At 43.8% G+C, this 21,305-nt stretch overlaps 2 protein-coding genes across 3 annotated transcripts in view; both read right to left on the bottom strand.

Moving 5' to 3' along the window:
- Positions 1-818: 818 nt before the first annotated feature.
- prtfdc1b (phosphoribosyl transferase domain containing 1b) lies at positions 819-5,895 on the bottom strand. Its single transcript, XM_088397100.1, has 9 exons — positions 5,722-5,895; positions 5,429-5,535; positions 4,591-4,774; positions 4,377-4,442; positions 2,834-2,851; positions 2,216-2,298; positions 2,007-2,053; positions 1,792-1,868; positions 819-1,497 (listed from the first exon to the last, which is right to left on the bottom strand). Exons 1-9 carry the CDS (start codon positions 5,767-5,769, stop codon positions 1,450-1,452), a joined length of 678 nt encoding a protein of 225 aa, XP_088253226.1. The 5' UTR covers positions 5,770-5,895; the 3' UTR covers positions 819-1,449.
- A 3,722-nt stretch (positions 5,896-9,617) lies between these two features.
- Positions 9,618-21,305, bottom strand: part of LOC148387159 (pre-B-cell leukemia transcription factor 1) — an 80,404-nt gene continuing 68,716 nt past the window's right edge. Inside the window, exons 5-11 of one of the 2 annotated variants that reach the window (XM_088396038.1) lie at positions 19,165-19,409; positions 17,120-17,310; positions 16,661-16,796; positions 16,320-16,479; positions 15,533-15,645; positions 13,961-14,050; positions 9,618-10,404 (exon numbers count right to left, since the gene is read on the bottom strand). In XM_088396038.1, coding sequence (XP_088252164.1) covers positions 10,312-10,404; positions 13,961-14,050; positions 15,533-15,645; positions 16,320-16,479; positions 16,661-16,796; positions 17,120-17,310; positions 19,165-19,409 — 1,028 coding nt within the window. In that variant the 3' untranslated portion in view covers positions 9,618-10,311. The remainder of the gene's footprint in view (positions 10,405-13,960; positions 14,051-15,532; positions 15,646-16,319; positions 16,480-16,660; positions 16,797-17,119; positions 17,311-19,164; positions 19,410-21,305) is intronic. The other variant, XM_088396039.1, reaches the window with a different exon arrangement.

The following is a 21,305-nucleotide window of genomic DNA, read 5'->3' as shown; positions in this document are numbered from 1 at the left end:
ATGTGGGTGGATTCATACCGTTTGCAGAATAGTCTGTGGTGGCGATTTAAGTGCTCCGCACGAACACACTATTCTCTACTCCAGCCCGAAGCTGGCCCAATCTGAGAGGCTTGCTGTGCTCCGATCCTGGGGGCCCCCGACAAATGTCCTCTTTATTCCCGTGGAAGAGAAGGGGCCACCTGTTTCTTTTGGCCATGGTTGGCTTTTGTTGCGGCTGGGGTCAGTTCAGGCAGGATACTTTCACAAAGCTTTCCTGTCAATGTCTACATATGCACACACACAATTGTCCACTGGTTACAGCAGTCCACTGTGATGAACGTATTTTTTCCTGAATTATGTAGGCCAAAACGCAACTTATAATTAAAACCAATGATTTAATGAATATTTTTGGCAAACAGTTCAATGCAATTACATTTTTGGGGTGCACACACTGCCATGTCTTCAACAAAACTTGGGCTAACTTAATAACACGTGACAATGCTGTCCTATGTGATTGAATTTTTCCACCGGGGAATTACAATTGCTGGTTAGGAAGGTCAAGCTGTGAAGCCAGCAATATTCCCATAGTGGAGAGTGAAAAACGCTTTTGTTGAAATAGCACTCGGTGTTCCCAGCTTAAAGACCGGGAGTCATATGTCAGGTGTACACAAAGAGCGCAAACGTTCAACACAAACAAGTCTTTTGTGCCTTTTTGGATCGTTTGTGGGCAACCTTTATTTTCTATTCTCGTATTGTCATCAGACTTTGCTCCACAATAGAGTTGAACTTGGGAAAAAAAATTGACGATGCTTTTGTAATATAATATTCATGACCCGCTGTTGTCAACTCAAGGTGTTTTAATACATAAAAAAACTCATTTACAAACACTTGACGGGTAGTATTTTAGTGTTTTGATATAAAACACACAACTGCTCAGATAAGTTGATCAAGTATTAAGAAAATTCAAGATGAACATAGCACTAAAAAAAGAGGTCAGTGTGTCTAAAAAGGAACTGTCAAAATTATTCATTAAACTTTCCAAGATAATGTGAGTTGTTAGAAAATGCTACATTTCCCACTTAAAAATGTGTTTCTGTTTCACATTTGGGGAGGCTCATTTCTTTTATCACTCACGTTCAGCTGGGTTGTTCCAAGTCCCTCACGTCACATTACAAATTAAAACGCCCAAGAAAAAGAGGAGCATGAGCATTTCACTTCCAAAGCTTATAAATCTGAATAACAACAAAATATCGGATGAAAAAATGTTTGCCCTCCAGCATACTTTAGTTCTTTTCTTTGACCTTTCCTCCCAAACCATTATTTCCTATTAGAAAGTAGTTTTTAATGTACAAAATGATGAGTTGGAAGGCAAACTGTTCAGTGGTCATTTGACGGAAGGAATGTCGGAGGACAACAAACTTCTCCGTAGCAGCTGTAGAAGTGTGAGATGACATCGGAGTCTTCCTTCCCTCATATTTTGTACTTCATCTTGCCACTGTCGCTAATCACACAGATATGCTGCAGCAAGGGTGGAGGGGGGGGGGAAGAGGAAAAACAAGGTCAACAAAAGTCAAAAAGTAGAATATGAGTGTGTGCATCAACAATCTGGTTCCTTTTGGGCTAATAGGAGAGTTTCACTAAGACCACTTCTGGAATTTCAGGCCTGTGTCACAGAGCCTTGATATTTCCTCAAAATTTCCGACTTTTGGTTTATTTTCAGAAGTTTCTGTTGCTCAATGAAACTGTTTGCTCCAGGATCTTCTCATTTACAATAATTGCTGAATTTCCCAGCACTGAAAGCCGCTCACTTACATTGAGATCTCGAAAATACTCATTGTAGTCCAAAGCATATCCAACCACGAAGCGATTAGGAATCTCAAAGCCGACATCTGAAATGAAACGAGAACACGCCGTCCCGTTGAGGATTTTCATTTTCATTCACTGACTCAGACACAAAAATGGTTCAAGTGCGTGTTTGAAATATGAATGAGCCATTGACTCATTCACACGTAAGGTCAAATGCGTACAGTCGGGGAGGCTCGTGATGTTTCGAGGCACCCTCTTCACCAGCAATCTGAAGGACAGACACAATATTGACGCTCTTGCATATGTGAGCAAAGTGTATCCATTTTTAAAACGCTACCACCTGTGTTATTTATTAGCTCCGTCGACTGTCTAGACTGTGAGGCGGAAAGTGAGTGATTCACAAAGCGGGACCGCTTTTGTCATAACTCACCCGGCGACTTTGATCATTTTGGGCTGGAAGGCCTCCACGTGCTTCAGGAGAGCCTTCAGGGTCTTGCCAGTGCCGATAATGCCCTGAATGGCGCAAGCGAGACGGAATTGAGAACAGGATTGAGAAAGCACCAGCTTACCCGCGTGGAATTTCCTGGCCGAGAGCTGATTAATTTCACACGGTAACAAGCGGGAGGAGTTCGGGTCGTGCTTACGTAAACTGTCAGGAGGAGCCTCTCAAAATAAACCTGGTGAATCGACAAAAACAGACTCCACGTCTTCTACCATAAAACGATGGACGGGGAAGTGAAAGTGTGACGGTATACAATCACAACAATCACAGAGACCAGATGAAGATGTTCTTCACCCTCAGAAGATGACTTAGCTCAAGTTACATTATTCTGAAGTGACAGAATTCTCAAATATGGATGAACACATATTGGAAAATGTCATATTGGAAATGTCGCTGATGACCAGCGTAGTTTTCTCCATGTATACTGCATCTTCAAACATTTCAAAAGGAAAACTTGAGCTGGCTCCCCTTGACCTGAAATAGTGTCTTCGTCAGGACATAGGGGGGGGAAAAAAAGGGGAGGAATGAAAACCACAGTTGACTCACCTCCACAATCAGTACGTTCTTGTGAGGGCAGGTCAGCAAGAGAGAAAGAGAAACCGGGGAGGGGAAGAACACAATTTAGTTAGAAACATTTACAAACTGGTACAATGAAAACAAAAGCAAAAACAAATATAACGGACAAACCTGCTCAAAATACAAATTACAACCAAGTGAATTGAACAAACAAAAGTCAAAATCAAATTAAATGTACATAACCCTGGTTTGAGCCATTTTTACATGAGTGGGAAACACTGCGTCACTACGGCATCTTCCCACACACTTTGGCTCACTTCTTCCTGGAGAACTTGCTTGCATTTATTTCAAACGTAAGCGTGTGTGTCATAAAAAGGAGCTCGGGAGATTTCACAAGCACACTCAAAATACAAACAAGTCAAGTGAGCAAAGTGGTTGATTCAAAGCCTCCAACCTCCTCACCAATTCATCTTGTACACTTCAAATCAGCTGATGTACACACAATCTTGTCATAGTTACACAGTGCACACAAAAGCGCACACACGTAAGCACATGAAATAAAAATTCACCGTGCTCTGTTCTCATGATGGAAATATCCGATTTTTTAACCCTAAGACATGACTCACACAAGCATGAAACTTCTCAAGTCAACGCCTCACCTTAGGCTAAAATTAAAACATTAGTCAACATTTTAGACTGAAACGCCCCACAAATAGTTTTTCCTTGACATCGCACCACCTCTTCCTTTTTTTTTTTTTAAATGCTTTGCGAAATCCTGCTGACAAATTAACAGCAATGCTCTTGAGATGTATATTTCATAACAAGCTTCTTTTAGGTTGGAACACAAACTTGCTTTCATTTGGGATTTAGATCATATTTAATTCAACAAGGTGTTCTAGTGCTTAGCATATAGGAGGCAAGATTTGAACTCACAACTCAAGACATTTACACACAATGCTGCCAAATTAAGTACAATTTAAAAAAAAATTACATTTTATGGCTGCCATTTTTGTACTCCTTTCGACCACAAGAGGGAGCCCTGGCAGCCATAATTTCACATTTCTGATGTCTCAAGTGTCGGTGATGTTATAGTGGCTCACTTAGCGTGAATGTGAATGGTTAACTTTCTCTATATGTGCTCTGATATTTTTTTTTAATCGTTGCAGAATTATGTCCTTTTAATCGACACAGTGACCATTTCTCCAGGAGAGGTTGCAAACGAGAGGAAATGGTGCCCTCTAGAGGCAACGAGCTGTCAGTACACCAATGCTTGTTCACCAAGAAGGGAAAATTCATTTCCATTTCTCAAGTGACTGCTGCTATTTGAGGCATTAAATGCGCAATTCCACACCCCACAGTTGGAATGGACACAATGATCTAAAAGCTTTATGGTAACTGGGAAGAATTCAAATTTAAGGAGAACTAAATCCAATTTCTCATTTTATTGCTAATTTTAAACGGCTAATATTGTCAGATTAAATCGTGTGGCCAATTCATTGGTCGGACCCAAGTAAGCACACACAAAGACATTTCGCTCATGTCATAAGTCAGCATACATTCATAATAATATTACCTTTCCGGCTAAAAAGGACAAGTCCTCTGCTCCAAGTATGTGAAGGTCTTCTGTGGACTGATCATTCTGAGGAAAAGCCAGAAAAGTCTTTATGAGTTCATGAATTTTACAACAGGACTAGTTATATGAAGCCAGGGCCGTGAGAGTCGTGTGCATTGTCACGAGACAAGCAACTACCATGTAAGAATTTTAGAAGGAACCTATCGAAGCTCACCAGGTAGCTCTTGAGACGGATGAAATGGACTCTCATGGGAATGGTACGGTCCGAGTTGCAGCTTAGCGCCTTGATTTTGTCCACCAGGTCGGCGCAGAACTGGTAGCCACCTTTTAGCACGCAGAGCACCACAATGTCGTGGTCGCCCAAGTCATTCATGATGTCCAGAGCCAGACGTTCAGTTCTGAGAAGCAAAAAGTTCCTTCACAGCCTGGGCCAGTAAATGAGAATTTCCTCACCGACTCAAAGGATTGTTGTCCTATCCTAGTGGAGTCACGGGAAGCATGTAGACAGACACTTAGATTTACAACAACACACATTTTGGAGTTATAAAATGAAATATCCAAATTGCCTCATATACTTGTTTATTTATGCAAGTGTAGAGCACCCAGACTGCAAATGAATCATCACCACCTCATAGATAATTCTGCCACATTTTATAAGATGCTCCTGGGTTGTTTAATTTCAAAGTTGATAGGCACTCCAGAGACGCCCTAATGAGATCTTTTGAGGCACAGAATGTTTTGAAAGGAATTTTTAGTTACTATTTTAAATATTGGATTTGTTGATTTGACTCAGTCAAGCCTTAGGCGGTTGTCCGCGTGATACTATGTGGTCATGAGTCTGCAAACGTGTACCGAACAAAAATGGACTTTCTCACACGGTCAAAATATGCACTTTGAAGTCTTGTCATTGATAGCCTGTCATCTTCCACTAGCGGCGTTAGATACACCAACGAAAACTAAGGAGGTCCACCGCGAGAGTTGTCTCAAGAATAGAGCTATAGGCAAAAATATGCATTTAATGTCTAATATTAAAAGCAGTGTTAACACGCTACCTGTCCATGATGACTCCATGCGGGACGACGACACATTGGAGATCCCCGGCGTAGTGTGCTGGATAGCTGAATAGGTCTAAACTGTAACCTGGCCAGTCATCGTCAATCTGTGCAGAAGGGGGTGGAAAGAAGAAAAAAAAAAGGAAAACAATTCATTCGCGTGTTGCCTCTTTGCTCGTTAAGTTGTGCAACTCGAATATACATGCAAAATAGCTTTGCAGAGCCGTAAAGTTTGCAAGACAAGTTGCTGAAAAGTTTACGGGGGGCTGCGATCATTTGCACGTTCAGTTTACCACAATCCCGCCGCTTCCCCCCTCGGTTTGGAGCACGACGTCTGCCATGTTGCTTTTTTATCCGTCAAGTGGTCATGCAAGCTTCCAGGACTTGGCAGGCTGCGAGGAGAGGGGAGGAGGGCCTGCACGAATGTTGGCTTGTGCGTTGGATCGCCTCCCTCCCTCCTCCTCTCCTCATTCGCACTCATTTGTAATGCAGCAGACTGCCATACTGCCGATTGCCGCTAGAGGCGCACTTACTCTTTGACAGATGCGTCACCATGTCAAGAATAATAACGTCGGATACAGATGACAGAGGATCCTCGGTTTACGACGGAGTTGACGACAATTTCTGCTCAACAAGTGATTCATTTTTTATGCTAGTCCACCTCTTTTAAAATAATACTGGAAAGACGTATTTTTCAAGGTCTAAATGTCAAATGCTAGGATGAAATGAGGGCTATCAAAATTCACGCGACGTATCCGCCTTTATAATGACCTATTTTTTCTAGGACATAAAATATCCAGTATAAATTAAAACACATGATAGCTACTGATTGTCCTGCATATGCCTAAACATGGCCTCCCATTCGCGAGACTTGCAGCCATTTTCTGAGGCAGTGGCCACATTTAAATGGACATTCTGTGTGTGGCAGGGTGCAAACGAGTGAATATTGCACTCATCACCCGAGGCCTCATCATGGCCACTCATTTCAGCACCACCATCCTCCTCATCATCCTCCTCCTCCTCATCAGACAAGGTGTCTGGGCCATCCACCCCTGCTCTTCCTCCTCCATAGCAGGAGCTGTAATTATACACGGCGCAATGACGGCATCTGCGGAGGCAGATGTCAACATCAACATTTGCGTTCAATCAGCCCACGCACAGCGCCATCACCTCGGAGGGACAAGGAGGACTTAAAACCACGACAAAGTGACAAAATCTACCAACAAGCGTGAAAAATGATCATCCTCCTCCGGACAACTTTGATCACAATGTGGTTCCATATACATTTTGATGAAGGTGACGCACTAGCACATAAATCTTGACAAAACAAAAGTGTCAGTTTTAAAAATCTTAAGCGATGTTTAAAAAGTGGGAAAGTCAGGGTAGTATTAGTTTATGATTTCTTTTTGTTTTGTTTCTTGTTTATATTGCATTGGATCCCACTGTCAACCGCTAGATGGCGGCACACTACTTAGTCTGACAAATTTGAACGAAGCTGCCCCTTGTTTTTTTTTTGGAGGCGAACCTGACTAAATATCAAGTCCTTGAAAAATCCTGCTTTTTATGCCTGCCTACAGAGAGCCAGAGCTGTGGGTTACTTTTATTAACCTACACTTTTGGGCATGATTGTCAATGACTTAACATATTCAAGGGTATGTTACACTGAACAATATTTTTGGTGTGATCCATTGCTCTTGCTCTGTCAAGTTAGTAATGACGAGCAGCCCCACAAAAGCTTTGTGTCTTTGCGATGAGCCACATGGCACAGAGGCCAGAAAGATGTGTTGGGACGAGGCTTTGTCACAATTGTTTTTGACGCCCGCGTCGTCGTCGCAGGCGGGCAGGCTTCTTCGATGGCCCTCGGGGCGCGGGCCAGCAGTCTGGCTCTGGCATTTCACACTCACTCAGCAGTCAAGGCCTGTGACCGTCTGCAGACTTCAGCGCCAACTGCTACCTTCTCCCCTCACCCCGTCGCCGGGCCAATTATGAATATTCACTTGCGCTGAAAGTAATTCTGTCGGACATGCGACTGTCCTGGCCGATAATGTCAGCACTGTTGTGTGGGGGACAATCTGGCAAGGATGGGGCCATTATTGTGCTTTGTTGTTATTCTTATGGTTTCATCACTGTTTGTTTGTGTGTTTCTTGGCAGGATTGCACGCGTAATGACCAAACAGATTATCGTGACACCGTGGGGAGGGACGCGACAGGCAAGAACCTCATGAAATTGTGGTGCAAAACCGGATAAAAGTGAATATCTATTTTTCCAAAAATGTTTGCATCACAGATGTAACAAAAAAATGATTCTAGAGGAATTCTTTGTGCTGATTCCAAATCTGCCTTAATTTTTCTCAAGCACATCAGATTTTCATAAAATAATATGATATGTAATAGAGCAATATGTTTAGTAATATTTATGAATTAAGGATGAGGTTTAGCAACAAGTGGACTTTTTTCCTGAATAGTCGCAGCTATAAATTAGCATGCAAAGTGAAATCTGTTCTGCGCAAGATTTTAGAGATCAAACTTCAATAAAAATATCTCAAAATCCTGATGTGCAAGAAAAAAAGTGACCACAGTTTTGAAATCGGCATGAAAAACTCATTTGCAGACACAACGCCAACTCAGATTCAAAATTAGCGTTAACCAGTGGTCGTGTCAAATTTAAGCAGGTTACCAGAAAAGTTAACCTGGCTGTTTTGATTTCTTCTTTGGATTTTTCTGCAGTCTGGGGGAGGAGGGGGGTCTGTGGCACCATGCTGCCCCTCACAGGTCAGTCCTGGTAGTTAAGCAGTAAAAATAAAAAAAATAAAAAACGGTTCAGAAGGTTAAATTTTGCCTTGGTGGAGGCCTACGGGGCGTCCTCTTTGTAGTAATTTATTGTATGTATTTAGGATGTATTAAGTAATGCAAAAACCTTTCAAAACATTTCATACTAGACTTTATGGAGGGGCAGGGGATGTGACAAAAAGAAAGTACAATAAAAATCGTTTTCACCCCAAAACAGAAACAATGTATGTGCTTTTCAGAGAAAAAGAAAAAAAAATCACATTTGTCTTGTAAGCGCAAACAAAAGCATAGAAAACAGATGCTCAATGCAAATTTAAACTCTAAAAGCTTCTTTAAAAAAGCAAGCGCTAAAATGAAACAGGTGAATTTTTTTTTGTCAGGGAGTCTAATGTGTGCCATTAAGTCAGACAGGAGTAATTACGAGGAGCGAGATGCTGAGCCATAAAAGGAGAACGTCTCCTTGCAGTGCGTAACCTCGGCTCACTTCCTGTTTTCGTAAGGCTGTGATGAATGAGCACATTTATAAAGGACTCTTTCATGATGTTGACATTATGCTGACTTCTGATGCATCGCTGTATCACGTCATCTTTTTTTTCAATGCGCCAAGAACAGTTTTGGACAAAGCAAGCCGAGCACAATGGTAGCTAGTTTACGAGCGGCGGTGAAACGATGAAAAGTAAGTGCCTACATGATGTGTAACAATAGAAAAAAACAGAAAAAAAATTACAAAAACCTGAGCAGACCACAAACAAAAAAAGTTTTTTTGTGTTTTTTTATAGATGGTTAGAAAACACATCAACTCAACAACCGGAAACAACCGAAGGACACAATTGAACAAAACCACATCACATATTGTCACATATTTTCGTTGTTGATTTCTTTTTGTGTGTGTGTGTGTGTGTGTGTGTGTGTGTGTCAGCAAGTTGTTCCTTTGGTGGCAAGCATCTGTGGATGGAGCTTTGTATTGCATATGTACAACTCCATTAACATAACGACTTCCCCGTTTAAATAGATTAAATAGTGGTCCGTGTCGTCAAACGCAAACTCGGTTAGAAATGTCCTGGACGAACTTTCTCCTCAGATATTCTGTCATTTTTCCGACTGGTGCGCCACACGTAAGTTGAAATACTGTCGTTCATATACATCAGATGATAATGTCACGCAAAATCTATACAAATATTTGGGCTGTAATTAAAAACGCTTTGAACCGGAAAATTTAAAAGATGCGTGTGCATCGTACCGAACAAGATATCGTCTTTCATTAAGCGCTTTTTACTTTACATTTTTAACAAATTTTTCTTTTCAGTTTTCATTAAAAGCACGGCCACTTTATGTAAAAACATTTTTCTTTCATGTTTCCAAAATTCGTCCGACGAAATGAATGACGTCAAACTTGTCGGACGTGATGACAAGTATTTCTTTATTGTTTTACAGATAACATACTTCACAGGGTTACCTTAGAGGCGGACATGTCCCGACACAAACTGGGTTCAAAGACGCCGGAGACACAGGCGAGGGGGGGGGGATGGACATACTCGGATCAAGCACACATTGTAAACAACTGAGCAATATTAGTCTAAAATGGCGTACCATAGAATAGAATAGGTGAGAGACAACAAAATGTAGAATAAGTAAGAAGATGTGCCTCTTGCTCGCAAAGACAACTTTTTGCAAAACAAATCCCGATCACTGACGTTTTTTTTCTACTTTCTTCCTTCTCGGAGTGGCTGAGAGGTAGAATGACGACTAAAAGCAACCGACGCTCGGGTTTATTTACTTTAGCGTTGGCTGCACCGGATGGGGAAACGGTTGATGGAGAAGTAAGCCCAGCCCTCGGAATCCAATAGAAGAGAACGTGTGTGTGTGTGTGTGTGTGAACGCTGTACAAACCTCTCCGCTGATTTTGAATTTCATTGTTTGTATCCCAAATGTCCAAGGTTACAAGCAGAGGAAACGTTGCGGTTGTTTTTTTCTTTCTGGTTTGGGCTTTTCCTCCTCCTCTGCCCACAGCGGCATCGTCAACTCCTTTGTTTTTAATACTGTGAAGGTCAGTTCTGCTTTTTATACAGGTGACGGCGGCAGGGTGGACGGATTCAGTTGGAGGTGTCCGAATGAACGCTTCCGGGTCCTTCCGTGGGTGATGTCACCGACGAAGGGGTCGGAGCATCTTGCCAGCCGCCGTTCGTCTGGAAACAAAAGGCGGGAGAGCTTTTAACTGCACAGCAAAGAGTGAAAGAGGAGGACCTGCGGGGTATAAAGCTTGTTAATAGCACCCCGCCCGCGTATCATAGCCATCGCCAGATACTGCGCAAACATTGATCCCTAGTCACTCTGAGCGGCACATTGACGACATCACTGCAATTGGATCTGTCGTTAAAAAAATAAATACAAAAATAAATCTGTGCTGCTACTAAGCATGACACAATATCAAATAAATAAACAGGAATAAAAGAAATCAATATCAAAACATTAAACATATACAAAGTTAATGCAAGAAGATCTAACTACAATATCTTGCTATATATCTATGTCTACATATCTATTTTTGTGTTTATATACACCATAATGTTTTATATTACAGATCTTACACATCTATAAAAAAATGAAGATATAAAATGCATGAAAACAAATATATGTAAAATGAAAAGTACCAATCTAACATATAAAATTCAATAAAATTCAACTGATTTAAAATGACTCATAAAAATGTAACAAATGTCTTCAAACAAAATCAATACCAAATCTAACATCTCTAAAATATCAAAATTGATAGACATACAAAATATTAAATTAATAATGACTAAAATATAACACACACACCCATACACACACACACACACACACGCACACACACACTAAAGATGTTTTCCTTTGTACTGTCCACAATCACTACATGCTGTAAAATGAATAGCATACTAGCATCTAATACCTGTAAATATACAATGTAAAATTGAATATATAAAAGCAAATAATTAAAATATACAGACAAATCGAGATCAATAATTTAAAATTATATGAAACATCATTGTTTATCACAATAGAATTTTCTCCTGGGTGGCTACAGTGAAAAAAAAAAGGCTATGAATTCCTACAACACATGAAATAAAAAAATTCCCAGAGAAATTGGAATCAAAACACAAAATGTATCTCTCCCAACAACAGGCTTGGTTTGTATGCTTTTACACACAAACAACACACACGTACGCATGCGTGCGCACACACGCACACACGCACACACGCACACACGCACACACACACACACACACACACACACACACACACACACACACACACACACACACACACACACACACACGTGCACACTCAATATAAAAAGATTTTTGATTAAAAATAGCTTTGTGCGTGCTGTCCCTGGACATCATTTGAAAGTAACTGAAGAGCCAAAATACACGCACACACATTCATATGTTAGAATGAAAAAATATATACTAACAATAATAATAATTGAAAAACTCTGATGAAAGAATCATTTCAAAGGTTGACTAAGGACCATTAGTGACATCAATTGCAATTTCAACTACTATTAAGTGAAAATGGGGACGTGCTTTTCAGCAGCCGCTTATTTCCCAAAGCCTGTTATTTAGCGTACAGGCTGCCTGTCATGTCATTCAAAATCGAGCGGCGAGGGGAAAAAAAAAAGGAAAAAAAATACGGGAGGGACAAAACATTCTTGGCTTTCTGGGAGAGGCAACAACGCCCATCAGCAATTTGCGGGGGGACAATGGTTGTTCAAGGATGAAAGGAGAAGGAAGGTGAGGAAGCCAAAAGCAAAAGCAACAGTACAAGCGTTCACTCCTCAGCTCCTCGCAATGCATTTTCACTGGAAACGCCAAAAATATTGACATTCATCTTCACTACACAGGACTATTTAAAAAAAAAAAAAAGGTTGGCCCCTAAATAGGATAAAATAACTAAATAATGTCATGAATGGAAAATAAATTGATACTCTTCAAGAAGACAATGACAGGTAGAATTTTAGTCAATGTAAATGAACAAATATTGTTGTTCATGCTACTTTTTTCTTTTTCAATATATGTAATTCATTGTTGGGATGTTGGGTATGACAATATATTGAAAAAAAACAAAGCATTTAAGAAAGAATGGCGAAATAAGATTTGAATAAAATGTAATAATAATAATACACATTAAGGTGATGCTCCAGATGACCAGAAATTGCATTTGTTTTTTTTTGTAAAGTTTCATTTAAAATGTATGTTTTGCTATTTTTTTTTTTTTAAATTCAAGATAAGTGAACGTCATTGTTTCAAATTTGGAATGTGGGATGAAATAATCTATTTTGCAGAAATTACACAAGAATACAAAATTGGGGGAAAAGATCAAACTCATCAATGTGGAGTGGTTGCTTATTAAATTTTACATGTTGGTATTATCGTATCTGGATTTGTGTTAAAACAAATAAAATACGGCGGCTGCCTGTTTTGTTTTGGATCACGTAGCTTAACATGAAATGAACAAGGACATGATATGTCATCTCCAACTAACATCCTTGTTTAGATTTTAAAACTACCTTCAGGCGCTTTCAAAAAAACTTGCATATGAATCTTGGATGTATAACTCAGCTTTGTTGTGTGACACAAGAAAACATGAACTGTATGGCTTTTGATTCATATTTCAACCCATTTCCTCATGTCCAAACCCATTGCTAGTTAGCTTCGCTTTGGCGTATCTCCAAAGAAAGACATCTGCTTTGATCGTAATGATTGGTCAATAATTGCAGTGGGGTCGAGCGAGACTCGGGGTGGGACACCCCGTTGAGCCTGTTGCGCCCATCTCCATGCGTGCGTGTTCTTATTATAGCGCGCGCGAGGGGCTGTTGCAGCCTTGTCAGTGCGGCTGTTTGAGTAGATGAATGATCGGGGCAATGTGCTTGGACTGTTCGCCCAAAGCCCCGCTCCCTCTGTCCCCGCGACTGTCGTATTGATTCTGTTCAGCGCCGCGCCGCCTGTCGCTGTGGATATACATGTTAACACAGCGCCTCCAGTCCCGCCGCCGCTGCCGCCGTGCCTGGCCTGGCCTGGCCCGGCCCAGAACACTTACAAAAGCTTTATTGTGCTTCGTTAAGATCGCGACAAGACAAAGGGCTGTTGCAACCAAGTCAATCTTTTGTTATTGAAAGTAACTCTACTAAACTGCCAAAATGTAACAAATCGAAGTCAACAACACTGAGTAGTCACGCTCGAGCTTTGTTCGGCTCCTGTCGTCATGGCAATGAAGGTTGATGATTTCAAATCTATGCCTTTTCCCCATACCTTTCATTTTTTTCCAAAATCATCCACCAAGGCAGAACAATAGCAAATTTGGGTCAACACAACATTATGCATGTTGACAGGTTCTTTGTACGAGAAATTGTGGTGTAATTTCTTATGAACAAACAGAAAACCTTGGCGTAGATAATTAGCAACTCTAGAAGTGAAGCACGAGAGGTGTTAAACTTGGCTTTGCGACATGAGAGGAGCATTGTTGTGCTCGGATGACACCTGTGTCCTTGTTCCCGTCCACTGCAGGTGCCGCGCTAACGCTAATGTCCCCCGACAGACTCGGAGCGTGTCCAGCGAATTCAGGCCGCTAGCTGCCTCATTGCCTGCCACCCAGGGCACGGCCGGAGCCAAAGCGGGAGGGGGGGGGGAGGGGGGGGCAAGCCCAAACCGAGTGCGGTGGCAGCACGACGCGCGCGACATCTTTCCGTGCGGGCGTACTTACATTGATGCCCTGTGGACTGTACATCTGGCTGGCGGCGAGGCTGTCACTGTATCCGCCGGTCTGGCTGATAACATGGCGAAGGGTATCCACCTGGAACAATGGAAGAGGGTTTGGTGGGGGTGGGATGGTGTTGGGGGGGGGGCACACATAATAAAAGCCCAGGTCAGACAAAAGGTGCGGATAACAAAGAGTGGCGTGCAGCTGGAAAGGTCAGTGCGATACTGAAAGGCTAGCGTAAACAGGACACAATCAGTGCATGGCAAGCTTGTACAAGCTTGATAACCAGCAAAAGGACAAGATATGATGAGGAGACAAATTAGGAATGCACCATTTGTGGTTTTCGTGATCACGTCTAAATCAAATAAAACAAAGTGGTGAAATGTCATCTGTCCGCACTGTCGTAAACCGTATCGGACTATGTTGCTTTTCTCAAAATGACACGGAATTGTATTTGCCTACTTCAAATGGGGGGGGGGGCTTGCTTTTAGATGATTAGTGTAATTGCACATCCACAACAGTAGGTGGCAGTGGCGCTCTCGGTATTACAGATTATGATTTTGGTAACTGTTAATGAACTTTTTACATGCCTGTTTGGCTGCAGTCACTGTAATGAATAGGGCATTTAGTCGTCGAATCTTTTTTTTTCTTCTTCTGGAAAACAGCCATTTTCCATGTTCACTGGGAGCTACTTTGCAGCTCTTGGCAGCGCAGTCAGCCAGGTTATGCTTGAAAAAGCACACCTGCCATTTGGGTTCCACTACAAATGACTCTACTCAAGGCTCATTTAGTCAAACTTTTTTTTCCCCCCTTCCTCTAGCGGAAATGCACGGAGCAGTCTGACATAGTCGTAAAAATAATCCATTACGCCGAATGTGAGGTTGGATGTGGGCGGGGGCAAGAGGGGGGGGTTACCCCGAAGAGCACTTTACCCCCTTTAAGAGTTGTCACATTTGCATATTCACGGTCAACCTCGGGTGTTTCCAGAGTTGATCTGAATAGGAAAAGTGTGTGCGTGTGTGTCGGATGTGTTGAGGAACGCTGCCAAAAGCACTGAAACCAAACGAGAGAATCACCACGGGTGGTGTTTCTTCAGTTCCCGGTGAAGACTGGTAACACTCTTGAGCGCGGCGCCGGACATCTGCGTCCACTGGGGCAAGGTCGCACATGTCGCCCGTGCGCTACGCCGCCGGCTACGCTACGGCTACGCTAAGCGCGTCAGGGGTGCTGATAAGTGTTGCGCCATTTCCAGAACTGTCCGCCGTCGTCTACTCAACGAGTCTTTGACAATGGTCGGCGCCATCACGGAACGCTGGAGGCAAAGCTCAACCTCCGAGTCTTGGTGGAGGTCGAGCTATTGTGTTCATCTCAATTAGCGGGGGCCGGTTTACAAAGCAAAGACGGCCAAGCGGCATTTAAGCTGTTGCCTCATTGAGATGCATATTAGCGTTTATGACGTTAATCCTAAAACATTCCAAGATTGAGTGAAGCTTTTGAACCTCAATGATGAGGACTGTATGAATGCAGGTTGCAACTGAAGCGTGTTCTCGTCTTGTAAAGCATAGAGGCGCCTACCTGGGATTGTATGTTGGCCCCAACCTGCCCCCCTTGGTACGAGTCCCCATTGAGGGACTGCACACTCATGAACAAGTCTCCGGAGTTTGACATGTTAAAGGAACCAGCAGAACCTGAGAGCACGACAGATGCAGAGAAGGAAAAGAAGAGCCAGAAAAAAAAGGATAGAAAAAGGAGTTTCAAAGATCTCGCACGAGCAAAAGTGGGTTGGTTAGTTGACGAGGAGCGGCACGGAAAACATCCCAGAACTCCTGCCTGGTGGATTCGATCACTGTTTGTTGTGCACGCTGGCATGTGAGTATGTATTTCATTAAGGAAGCCATAATTGATCTGCAGGAAGACCCAAAGAACGGCGTCGGACCTTTAATGGACCTCAGCTGCCCAGATGTAAAGGGAGCAGGGCGTAACTTGATTTCAACACCCGGTCCTAATCCAATACTGCGGCCGACGTCTCTTTATGACAAAAGACTCGGCTTGCCCTTTCGCCGGCTTAATGGCATGCACGAGGTCAACCGGACAAGAGGCAGGAACAATTAAGAGCAAAAGGGTCAATAATGCAGAGCGAGAGAGAAGAAAATGAGTGTCAGATGGCCAGCTGAAAAAGGCAAGAGGCAAGGGACAGCGTGCACCTTCTGGGTTACTTCAAGAAAAAAAGGCCAAAGCGCACAGACAACACTATCCAGCTTTAAGAGCTTAGGTCAACATCTGCGCTAGGTGAAATGGAAGATAAATAAATATCTTGGCCGGAGCGGTGTGTGTGTCTGTGTGCGTGTGTGTGAGATGTTACCTGCTGAATTGGGAGTGGAGGGCGAGTTGGCCTGGCTGCCGTGCGCAGACACACTGGTGGCATTGACGGCGGTCCTGGCCGCGTACATGTTGGCCTCCTCCTGAAACTTGCCGATGTTTTTCTTGTAGCGGATCCTCTTGTTTCCAAACCAGTTGGAGACCTTTTTCCACAGCACACACAGTGTTCGGATTACAACACGCACGCTTTTTGCTGAATCGACATTCGTGATTGCCTGCGCTCGGAGGACCAGTATAGTAAATATTCCTAAATATATACATATACAGTATAAAAACAAAACGTTTGCAAAAAGTGTTTCAAGTTTTTGGGTTGCCAGTGGTCACCTGTGACACTGTGATGCTGCATTTCTTGGCCAACTCTTCTTTGGCCTCTTCACTGGGATAAGGGTTACTGAGATGGGAGTAGAAGTACTCGTTTAGAATCTCTGTTGCTTGTTTGTTGAAGTTCCTCCTTTTTCGCCTAAAGCAGAAAAAAAAAAAAAAAAATTAACATTCCCCTTGTATAGCTTTGAAGTAACAAAAATAATAAATATTGTTTATAAAAGATTACGGAGATTATGGTGCATCTACAGAAATTTTCATTGATGTACACTGTTCCAGTCAAATAAAAAAATAAAAATAAAACAAAAAAATATATATAAAATGAACATTTTGACAAAACGTTTCTAAATTTTAAATTTCAGTTTTGCCCTTGTTTTCTTCTCTAGCGTGTTTTTTTTTTATAATAACAATTCTAACATATGAACTTGGAGCCCAAGACATCATGAAGATAGAAAGGCATACCTGGCGTCGAGGAAGCGCGAGCGCAGGATCATGACGGCCTCGCAGGTGCTCTGCTTGAGCTGCATCTGGATGGAGCTGAACTTGCGGTGGATGATGCTGACCATGCGCTCGATTTCTTTGGGCGAGATGGGCCGCGTTCGAGACTGCTCCCGCAGCAGGTTCATCACGTGGGTGGTGAACTCGTTGCACGCCTGCACAAAGAGTGACGCGAGCTCATTTGTTTTTTTCATCGTGTAATAGCAGTGGCTCAAACTAGCTGGACAGGCTAACTGTTAGCTTATTTAGCTTATTTATTTATTTAGCTTATTTATAAGAATCGATCAACATTGCGGTTCATAACGGTACTTCCAATGGTGCAAGCCCAAAATATGAAGAAGAAAAAAAAAAGTAAAAAAATAGGTTATTGTAGATCTGATAAAGTGATGATAAATTCAGCCAATCATTATCGGTGGGCGATTAATCGGAGGATCGCTAATTAGGATGCATGTTTAGTTCAATGAAAATTGGGAAATTGTCCTTCCTCCGTGTGCAGCTTTTAACTCATTCTTCACACGAGAAGGAAACTGGAATATCCTTTAGCGGGACAATAAGATCGTACATTCAAGCAGCCGAGGCAACGTACCATGCATGACGGCAAACAAAGGTGGCGCCGGCGCTCGAGCGCTTGCCATCACAACAAGAATGACGACTTGGAGACAAGTGAAGGCAAACGGAAAACGACAGCAGGCATTCAGCGTTCAAGACGTTTAAAAGTGTGTGGCGCTCCTTCTTTCCTTCCTTCCTTCCTTCCTTCCTTCCTTCCTTCCTTCCTTCCCTGCCTGAATCAGTCAGCGCGTGAGACTGCAAGGTGTCTGCTGCTTGTCAACACCGAGGTTACGTCAGTCAAAGTGACGCACCGAGCAGCCGTTTTGCCGACATAACTCAGTCATACGTGCGCGTGGCGGCGCGAGCTAGCGCGGTGACATACACACACACAAAAAGGCGCAGGTGTATATTGACTTTGACAGTCGGCGATGACTCGCCGTCCTCCGGAGAAGATGACAAAGCCGCGACGGCACTTTGACTTCCCCGAGAGTGACGAGACGTTCAAGTCGTTGGAGAAGAGTGGCGGCGCTGTGACGGACAGAACGGCTGGCCGCCGTCTGAAAAGCGCAGACTGGTTGTCCCGCCTAGCAACGATTGGGCCAAATTAGAATCGTTTTGCTTCGGATCAAAGTCAGGAAAGGGCCAAAATTTCTGAAAGACTATCCTGACCGATTATCCTATGGTGTGGGGTGTGCCAAACAATTAATCAGCCGCTTTAAAAAAAAAAAAAAATCAGCCCCAATTTTTATTTATTTATACGACAGGCAAAGGAAGTTGCTCAATTAGACGCCTCCAAGAGAGAAAAAAAAACATTGTCATTAGATGGCCCAGGTGTGCCTAATGTTGTGGAAACTTAGCTCATCGTCACCTCTTGAAAAGGTCAGTTTGCCAGACGAGGTCAGGGCGGGCTGACCTCTGACCTGCGCCTCGACACACATTCACAATCGAGCGTGGCAGCTGCTTTGACCCGTCCGTTGGAAATCAAAGGCACGCCGCACCGCTTTCATCTATCAATCTATCTGTCGAGGCCAGCGATGTATGCAGTCTATACGGACGGCATCTCCATACCATTCAAGGATTCATTTTAGTTCAACTTCCAGTCACATCTTTTCAACAAAAAAACATTACCCCATTGAAATGGTGACACAACTAATTAATCAGCATTTCGATTCATCCCAATAAAGAAAATGGATCTCTTATCCAATCCAAGTCAACGTTCCCGCCGCAGAGTCGATTTGATGTGGAAAGTGTCCATCAGCTGTATTTGTTTTGGTTACAAGGAAAAGACTTTCATGTCTGGCCTTTCAGAAGAGTCCAGCTGGAATCCGCCCAAAAGAAATTCAAGCTAATGAAATAATAAAATGATTCAGCTGATGCGATCAGTTTATTTCGCTGCGCTCGTCTCAGGCCGAGCCAACGAAGCGCTCGCTCTAATTTGTCGTCGTCGTCGCCCCTCCTACCTGTTCATACTTCTCCAGCTCCGTGTGGTAAATCTGTCGGATCTGCGTCAGCTTGGCCCGATAGTCGGAGTGTTCCGCCGAGTTGTCGGCGCCGATGCCTCCCGTGGCGGCGGCGGCGGCGGCCGCAGCTGCCGACCCGCCGCCTTTCTCGGGCCCGGCGACGCCCTCGGCCAGCAGCATGTTGTCCAGACGCATCAGCTGAGGGTCGGGAGGTTCTTCCTCCTGGGCGCCGCGAATACTGAGCACTGGGGAGAACACGGCGAGACATGCTCACGTCAAAAACCTGACAAATCGTCACTTGGGCCAAAGCAAAAAACCCACAACGTTTTACAATGACTTGGGGAGCGTCTTAACCGTCTTCCGTGTCTGTCTTGCAAACGATCCTCCTTAAAATATGGCCGTCATTTTAATGGATCAAGTCGGAGCCATAAAACGCCGCCGCCGCCGCCTCAAAAAGGCCGGCAGCGAGCTGAGATCATAAAACGATAATTTCATCGATTCTGACAATCATTTCATGAAGAAAAAAAAAAAAATGAACAAAGCCTTGCACCAGAGTTCATCTTTCATGGTGCTCCTTATGCTCAGACTACGTTTGCTCTCTGGCTGACGGCTTTACGGTCTTGTCGGCGGGGGGGTATTTAAAAGCCACAACACCAATAAACATATTATATTCATGCAAAGACACGTTGCTCAATTTCAATAAATGTGTATTTAAAGAGGGCTGAGCTCAAGTTTGAAATTGCAGGATCTTGATGCATCATAAAAATAGCAAATAATCAAAATTGATGATCCTAATAAGCGCTTATGGGGTCGGCAAAGACACCTTCGAAAGGCCGCACGCACACAAACACGCACGCACTTCAACAGCGTTGTCAAAAATGGCAGCCCTCCGCCTGACGTCTGCTCACACTCTCGTCGAGGTGAGAGTGCGTTTGAACCTGTCGTCACATGCCCGCGGCCCTCAAATAACACTTGGCCGGCCGGCCGGCCGGCGTGACGAGGAGGCCCGGAAGAGGGTGCCGAGACGCAGCGCGTGTCCGGCGATACGTGCTTCAAAACAGCTCAGAGGATGCCACAATCACAAAAAGAAAGAATCTTTGTGAAGGGACATTGTCCAGGCGTTGCGAGGCGTTGATTGTCCTGCCTCTTCCCGCCACCAGAAGGCGAAAGGAGCCGCGCAGGCAGTCTTCCCGCCGAAAAGAGAAAAGGCGAGCGAGCGAGCGAGCAAGCGACCGGGTGCAGCCCTCCATTACAAGCGCATCTTCAAGGACAAAGACAGCTCGGCGTCCCGGCGTGCTTTGAGTGGGACGGCGTGATTACGGGCGCTACATCCTGAAGACGACGGCGGGGGTAAATTGTGTTGTTCTCCCGCCGCGGCCGCTCACGGCGGCGGCTCTTTTGTAATGACGATGTAAGCCGGAGTCGCCCCGTGACCTTTGCGGCGAGCGGGGGGTCCAGATGGAGAGCTAGTCTGCCCTCTTTTCTTCTTTCTGCTACCCTTATTCTTTTTTTTTCTCCCCCTCTGCCTTGCTTCTCTTTTTCTCCTCAAGCAATATCATCATCCATTCGCATCAGCTCCAACACGTGAGCAAGCTCGACTCGAGAGGCAAATGTCAATGGCCATCAGACGGCTGGAAAAGGTCAGGAGTTCACACGGGGGGAGGCGCACACATGCAACGCGTGCGTGTGTGTTGGCAGACATTTTTCCATGCGAATCACACCAGCGGCAGGAAACGCTCGCCAATTGGATGCTGACAAAATAGCGGCACATCCCGACCAGAGGGGGGAAATCTAATGAGCCCGAGAGTGATTTATTAATTCCCTGCCTTCCGACTCCCAGAGTGCACGGCTAAAAGCATGAAATGGATTAAATAAATACAATTAATAAGGGGGGAATCAAACAATCGGCCGCGCCGTGTATAATTACCCCGACCGCGGCCGTCAGCTTTATTTATTCCCGTCGGCTAATAGCGAAGGAATCGATAAGGCCTTAATGCCAGTCAGAGTGCGCCTTGTGAACTCTGCGAGCGTACATTAACATAATCACCTGACACGAGCACAAGTGGCCCTATTGCAATACATCACGTGCACGCGCTTGCATAATAGCGCCGAGAGCCTTTTATTGTGCGCCTCCATCCTGC

Source organism: Syngnathus floridae, chromosome 14 (genome assembly GCF_059516105.1).
Source record: "Syngnathus floridae isolate MCC-2025c chromosome 14, RoL_Sflo_1.0, whole genome shotgun sequence".
Lineage (NCBI taxonomy): Eukaryota > Metazoa > Chordata > Actinopteri > Syngnathiformes > Syngnathidae > Syngnathus > Syngnathus floridae.
Note: the sequence above shows the minus strand (reverse complement) of the source record. Positions and strands in the feature narration are given on the sequence as shown.